At 44.4% G+C, this 7500-nt stretch overlaps 1 protein-coding gene across 1 annotated transcript in view; it reads right to left on the reverse strand.

Moving 5' to 3' along the window:
- Positions 1-7500, reverse strand: part of LOC138864170 (uncharacterized) — a 10034-nt gene that overhangs the window by 989 nt on the left and 1545 nt on the right. The window contains exons 3-13 of the mRNA XM_070130228.1: positions 6856-7065; positions 6486-6598; positions 4302-4484; positions 3777-3917; positions 3240-3596; positions 2498-3107; positions 2230-2333; positions 2019-2127; positions 1357-1580; positions 762-935; positions 74-303 (exon numbers count right to left, since the gene is read on the reverse strand). Of these exons, the coding sequence (XP_069986329.1) occupies positions 74-303; positions 762-935; positions 1357-1580; positions 2019-2127; positions 2230-2333; positions 2498-3107; positions 3240-3596; positions 3777-3917; positions 4302-4484; positions 6486-6598; positions 6856-7065 (2455 nt within the window). The remainder of the gene's footprint in view (positions 1-73; positions 304-761; positions 936-1356; positions 1581-2018; positions 2128-2229; positions 2334-2497; positions 3108-3239; positions 3597-3776; positions 3918-4301; positions 4485-6485; positions 6599-6855; positions 7066-7500) is intronic.

Consider the following 7500-nt stretch of genomic DNA (forward strand, 5'->3'; position numbering starts at 1 on the left):
CCCCCCACTCCCGTTCCCCCCACATCCCTGCCATTCCCCATGCGAAACAAAGGGCTGCTTATCCCGCACTCACTGCATGGCAGAACTCCAGTACGCCAAGTTGAAGATGACGAAGGTCACGGGGATGCAGATGCGGCCGGCCATCAGCGCCATGACGTGTGGCGGCCACACCACGGGCTTGGGGACGCCCGGGTCCTGGTACTCCTCGCGGCGCTCCTGCGGGTACGTCTCCACGGGCACCGGGTCCGTCGGCGCCAGGATCCCGTTCTTGTGGGACAGCGGCCGTGTTGGGTCCGGCTGAACCTGCGACAAGGGATCGGCTGTATTAGGCGCAGATTATTTACCCCAAAATTATTGGGGTATTTGTGTATGAGTCTGGTTGCTTCTTCCCTTCTGTCTCTGATGTTCTTTAAATTTCTCTCTTTCCCTCTTCCCTTACAAATTTGTGTGCATGGTATCTATATGTCTGTCTGTCTATCTATCTATCAACCTGTCTATTTATTGATAGGTGTATATGTACACTCACTCACACACACACACACACACACACACACACACACACACACACACACACACACACACACACACACATATATATATATATATATATATATATATATATATATATATATATATAATTAGATACTGTGTGAACAATACATCTCATTTGCGGGTGAAAACATGTGTATACCCATGCCTCTATCTATCCTCTCCTCCCCTCCCCTATTTCTCCTCCCCCTCCTTTCCTTTCCCGCTCGTACCCTGGTGATCCGGCCCGAGGCGGTGCTGGACCTGCCCGACGAGAGGTCGCCTTCTTCAGACACGTATTCGATGGTGGCGTGACACACGACGATGGCGAAGATGAGGATGAGACAAACGAAGAGCCAGATGTCCACCATCTTAAAGTAGGCCGTTTTGGGGAGGCCGCTGCAAACCTGTGTAAAGGAAAGACGCCTTGGTGAACTTGGTAAAAGTATATTGCAGATTTAACCCAGAGAAAAGTAAGCTGCAGATTTGACTCAGAAACAAGTGAATTGCAGATTTGACTCAGAAACAAGTGAATTGCAGATATGACAGAAAAAGTAAATTGTAGATTTAACTCAGAAAAAAACAAATTGAAGATTTAACTCAGAGAAAAGTATGTTGCAGATTTAATTCAGAAATAAGTATATTGCAGATTTAACTCAGAGACAAGTAAATTGCAGATATAACTGTTAAGAGAGCATGACGTGACTTAAGTACAAACTCTATACTAATTATCATACGAGATTTTCTATCCCACTCTATCATATCAAAACTCGACCACAGACCCAACCCACGCTATCACCACGCCCTGAATTCGCCCATTACCATTACCTGCGAGAAGATGGAGACGGCGAGCAGGAAGGACGACAGGGAGACAATAATCCGATCTAGGAAGGTAGGGAGCTTGAGGAAGAGCGTCCCATAAGCCAAGATCAAGATGAACGCGATGGGCAGGTGGTGCGTGATGACGTAATGGCCGGAGCGTCTGCTGAACTGGACGTCGACGCGCATCGTGGAGTAGTGGTTCTCGACGCCCGCTGCCTGCTTGACCTTCCCTGAGGGACGGAGGGCGGGGGTTGAAAAGGAGGGAGGGAGGGTGGGGGTTGAAGTGGAGGGAGGGAGGGCGGGGGTTGAAGAGGAGGGAGGGAGGGCGGGGGTTGAAGAGGAGGGAGGGAGGGAGGACGGGGGTTGAAGAGGAAGGAGGGAGGAAGGGGGTTGAAGAGGAGGGAAGGAGGGAGGGCGGGGGTTGAAGAGGAGGGAGGGAGGGAGGGCGGGGATTAAACTCTCTTGACGAGGGGTTTTCCCTTTGATGGGGGTTGTTTTCTCTGAGAGTCTTGTGTTGGATTTTTTAAGGTTTGTCTTTTTTTCTTACTTATTGGAAAATGATATTGGTTAATATATAAAACGAGGACGAGTTGGCTATATTATGAAAAGGTAACAAAAATCACTATATTCTTCATTACATAATGCAAGAGAAACAGGCCGGGACTTACCAATCTCATACTCGATAAGCGTGTTCGTGCCAGAATACTTTGCCTCGCCCGCCTGTAGCCTCATATAGGCCGCTCCTCCCGATACAAGCGAGAAGTTCATCGAGCAAGTCTAAAATACAAAGAGTTTATGATATTCCTATTAGACACCGTAGACTTTTTTTTTCATTTTTTTCAGTACGAAATGTAAATGGTTTGTGTCTTTCTCTTTCACCTGCGTGTCAAAGGGGAACATGTTGAGGTCGAAGTCGCATGTGTAGCTGACAGTGTAGAGCTGACTCATCTCCAGAGGATTTTCATGGCCAGGATACACGTTCGCTGTGGAGGATAGTTGGTGTATGTTTAAATAGGTTCACTACATAGATTTTTCTGCAAATACATTCTTATCTGAACACAGACAAGTACAAACAGACTAGCTGATGGTCAGACAGACAGAAACACACATGCCCTCGACGAGGATTCAACTATGCAGCCTGACTAACCTTCCTCCGACACCCTAACAGAGGACCGCTTCGAGAGGCCCCTGCGCACACACTCCACGCTGGCCCCCTCGTCCTGGTTGGAGAACACGTTCCCGTGAGCGTTCTTGAAGTAGACCTTCGGCGTCCAGATGGCCTTCGCGGACTCGGCCGAGAGCCGGTTAAGACTTCGGTCAGCCTTCAGGTTGAAGTATTTGAGGCGCCTGTCGAACCACTGGAGACGCACCTGCACCTTGGCGACGAGGCTGCTGTCGTGCGCCGTGATGGCCGTGATGGCGACGATGTCGATGAGAAACTTGATCTGCAAGGGCTTGTTGGGGGCTGGCGGGGCGGGGGGGATGGCCCTGTTGTAGTCCTCGGGGAACTGCACGAGGGAGCAGTCCTCCTCGTCGCTCTGGTCGCCGCAGTCAATCAGCATGTCACAGCGCTTCGAGAGCGAGATGCAGCTCCCGTCGGAACAGGTGAACTGTCCCTCCCCGCACACCGACAGCGTCAGGTTGACCACGTCGCCGGAGCGGAGGCCGCAAGCCTCGGTGCTCAGCGTCCACGGCTTCGTGCCGAAGGGATACTCGCCCTTCTTCGCCGGCGCCCAACGAGCTATTGCTCCTTCTACCTAGGAAAAATAAAAATGATCCGCATTTAATATATGTGGTATACTTGAGCAATTTTCCTCTTACGGAGAATACTAGGATGAGTATCAGACTATTTCAAAGAATTACGAGAATTGCATCAAAATGTGTCCCACCTTCAGCGAGGCCAAGACCCACGCCCCTGTGTTGGCGTTCCAGGTGATGTCGGAATGGAAGAAGCCGAGGAGGGCGGGCTTGCCTCCGCTCTCCCCTTCCAGGATGTACTGCTGATTGAAGGGCGACGTGGGGCAGATTCCCTTGCCCTTCAGATAGAAGATGGCGCGCTCGGCGTATTCGCAGGCGACGCAGTAGGAGTTTGTTTCACCGCACGATATGTCCGACCATTTAGAGGCGGAGTTATCATACATCATGACAAGACAGTTCTCTGCCTCGTCGCCGTCGGGCCCCTCGCCCTTCCACGGCCCGACCCACGGGATAGGGTCGCCGGTGTCCAAGTAGCGCCACTCCCCCTCCTGAGGAGACAAATTTTTAAGCAAGGCTAAGCATCAGGGGCGAATGGCATATCATTAATTAACACACCCACTGACAAACAAGCAGCTCCACAGGATAACAACAAGCACGTTGTTCAACCTCTGGATCGAGAAGACATCATTCCGAGAAGGAAAAGCAGGATCCTTCGCGAGGGAACTCACCTTCTTGGCGTCATGGGCCCCGAGCCACAAGTAGGAATCGGCGTCCCCTCCGGAGCAAAAGGATCCCTTCTGGCTGGTCAGATCGTACAGCCACTTGTTCTCGGCTTCAGACAAGGGCACTGTAATGTTCCCTCCAACCACCTGTGCGTAGAGGAAAACTGATGTTGGTACTTTGATGGTATACTCATAGACAAGGTGAATCAGCCTTAACAGTGCATTGTTAGCTGATCTAAACAACACAGAAAAACAAATGAAGAAATGAATAAGGAACCTAACATACTTGCAGCTGTTTCTTTTATGATCATTCAAGAATGAAACAAGTTATTAACTTCACAGCTGATAGAAACTAACGCAAATGCCATTATCAAAACAAATATTACTCGTAATCACCATAACACCAAAGCAGACCTAGAAAGAATATTCAAGAAAAAAAATGACATACATACATAACCAAAAAGTTAACAGGAAAACACACACAAAGACCCAGAGTTGAACACACTCAAGCTCCCAGAAGCCACACGATACCTGGCAGAAGCTGATGGCCTTAGGAAGAGTAAATCGATCCGGGAAGAAAGTGATTCGCCGAGTGGAAAAAGAGCAGATGTTGGTTCTCTCACGCGCCGCCCACGCCACGCCGCCCACCGTCTGCCATGAGAGGCGTGTCCAGCTGATAGCATCGCCCTCCGCATAGGCCTCGCACGTGGCTAACTGAGGGGAAAGCAGGGAGAATGTAATGTAAATTGTATTAGGATGTGTCTGAATTAATGAAAATGTTTTCATGGGAAATGGTCTGAAAATTAGAAATCATTGTTGATGTGGTAGTTAAGGTTAACTTTCTATTAATCATAATAGCATATCATTTCGGTTATAAAGACACTATATGTCTGTAAGGTTAAATATAATAATGGCAATGATATTCTGAATCAGTACTTAAATGACAGTGATTGCAAGCAAGATGCAACAAAATATTTTTAACCATAACACTACCAAACAGTGTGCCATAAATGTTAACATCAAATTAAAATTACAACAGATGAATCTTTAAATCAAAACACAACGGGCAAAGAAACTTTTTAAAAAGTGCAAAACACAGAACATACTTGTCTTCTTGGAACAAGATAATCACTTTACAACAAAAATATTGATACTTGTCCTTACTTCTTGGAAAAGAATTACTGGCAGAATGCTAATCTTACGACAGGCACAATATTTCACACAATTTATTTTAACGCTTATTACATACAGGTGGTTTTGACTAAGTATGAAAAAAAAAAAAAATCTCTAACTACTATAAAGCAATTATTGGTACAGCTTTCTGAGAGTCTATTCATGACACAAAAATTTCACACACAAAATATGTCAACGCTTATCACATATTCCGTTTCTTGCCATTGACTAAATGAATATGGAAACAAACTAAATTGATTAAATCTCTATTACAAGAACAATTATTGGTACATTCTTTTGAGAGTATATTCACGACACAAGAATTTCTCCCTATAGACGGTAGAAAAACATACTAGGCCATGGATCTCCCAGGACCATATATATCGGAGAAAAGAACGATTTTCTTGAGTCGCAACTTATAAATCGCAACCATTTATCTTTATATAGAGGAAATCTCAAAGTTTTATCATCTTTTTCATGTTTCGTGAAACTACAGGGGAATGTATCAATACTTTTATTCTGTCATTCGTCATCCTAACTGAGTTTCTGTTTTGGCCTAATATCGGGCATTTCTTAACCGGAGAATTAAGCTGTTTGCAGTTATTCTTTTACGTTTGCAAGGAAAGGATTCGCGGCAGCTCACGTCCCACTTTTCCACTTAAAAGAGAAAGAAAGAAAAAAGTGTATCGTATATTTTTTGATTCCCAATTTTTATTATTATCTTATGTCAATTTTAAAAGTTATCTCTATTACATTTAGTGTCTTTTCTGGAACGTAATCTGGATGGACGATTTTCGTTGAAAATAAAAGTGAAAGTAAGGGTCTTCTTATGTAAAATTGCGATAATTTTATAAACTATTATAGCACCTTCCTATTTAACTTGTGAACAGTTGAAAGATAAACTTCGAAATGGGAACCTCCTTTAAAAAATCAGTCTAACTGCTCTGTAAAGAAAGATCGGTTGTTTGGTAAACAAGATAGTCTTTCTTTTACTAATCAGTTGTATAGGAAGCCCATTAAGTAAAAATAAATGAATAAGTAAATATACAAAAAAGAGAAAGCAGCTATTCTTGTCTATTTTTTTCGAAAATAGTTTGGAGTCTAAAGTCTAAAAATAACTTTTGGGTAATAACTTAAAAAAAAGAAAAAAGATTTCCAGTAAACGTAGAAAAAAATCAAGGCCGAAAGTTAAATCATATCTTAAAAATATACATAAATTCATAAGAAAACCTTAAGTTATTTTATGAAACACCTATAAATTAGATAACATAAACAGAAAGGATAACAACCATAACAAAAAATACCAGCATCATCTCTACCAACAAAATATAACAAAAAAAGAAAAATAACAAAAAAGAAAGAAAGAAGAAAAAGAAAGAAAGAAAGAAAGAGAGAAAAAAAAACATCAACACCATCTTTATCAACAAAATATAACAATAAAAAAAAAAGAAAAAAGAAAGAAAGAAACAAGACAAAGAAAGAAAGAAATGAAAGAAAGAAAGAGAAAAAAAAGAAAAACTTCAACACCATCAGTAAACCTACCTGTCTGATGGTCTCGTCGTCCAGAACTTTAGGCCAGATGTTGAACTCAGTGAACTCTCCGCAGAAACTTTGGTCTTCGTTGAACCCTCCGTTGAGCGAGTCTTGTTCTTGGCCTGGGGGGGGGAGGGGGGGCAAGGTATAATGATGATAGTGTTGATGAAGATAATAATCTTAATGATATAGTAAGTAATTAAGATGAATTGATACTGATATTAATAATGTGAATACCAATATCTAAAAGAAAGGTGATAATATAATAGTGTGTGAATGAAGATTTATTTTCCCTTTTTTTTAAATCTTAACAGAAAATACAATCACAAAACGAAACGAAACTCCCGCGAACCGAGACGAGACCGAGACCGAGACCCACCCACGATGAGGACACCCCCATTCTTGAGGACCTCCTGGCCGGGGGGGAAGACGCCGGAGCCGCGCCGTACCCCGTCCTTGAAGATGGTCCAGTTGCCCGCCTGCAGCTGCATCGCGAAGCAGTAGTGGGCCCAGTACTGCAGCGGCGTTTCGACGTCGGAGCTCGCCCACAGCCCGTGAAACGCCACGTTGTAGCCGGAGAGGCGGTGGTCTGAGGGAGGGAAGGGAGGGGGGGGGGGGGGTTCTGTTTGAGATGCTCTGGATTTGGGATTCTATTTTGTGGGGTTTTATGTAAGGGATTCTGCTTGTGTGTGTTTCTGCTTTATGGGTTGTTGTTTATGGTTCTGTTGTGAGGTATGGTGTTCTGTTTATGGTTCTGCTATAGGGTATGGGGGCTTTGTTTTGGGTTCCGCTATAGGGTATAGGGTTCAATTTACAGCGTTCTGCTTGTGGGATTCTGTAGAGCTCTGCCATGGGGTATGGGATTCTGTCGTGGGGTTATACTAATAAGTTTCTGCTTGCGTGATTCTGCCTAATGGGGTTCTGTTAAAGGGGTTTAGCAGGTGAGGTTCTGCTTACGGGTTTCTTCTCGTGGGGTTCTGGGGTTCTAGTGTTACCGTGTGTTTGGGAGCTTTGATTGCTCTTG

The sequence above is a fragment of the Penaeus vannamei genome, chromosome 15 (genome assembly GCF_042767895.1).
Source record: "Penaeus vannamei isolate JL-2024 chromosome 15, ASM4276789v1, whole genome shotgun sequence".
Lineage (NCBI taxonomy): Eukaryota > Metazoa > Arthropoda > Malacostraca > Decapoda > Penaeidae > Penaeus > Penaeus vannamei.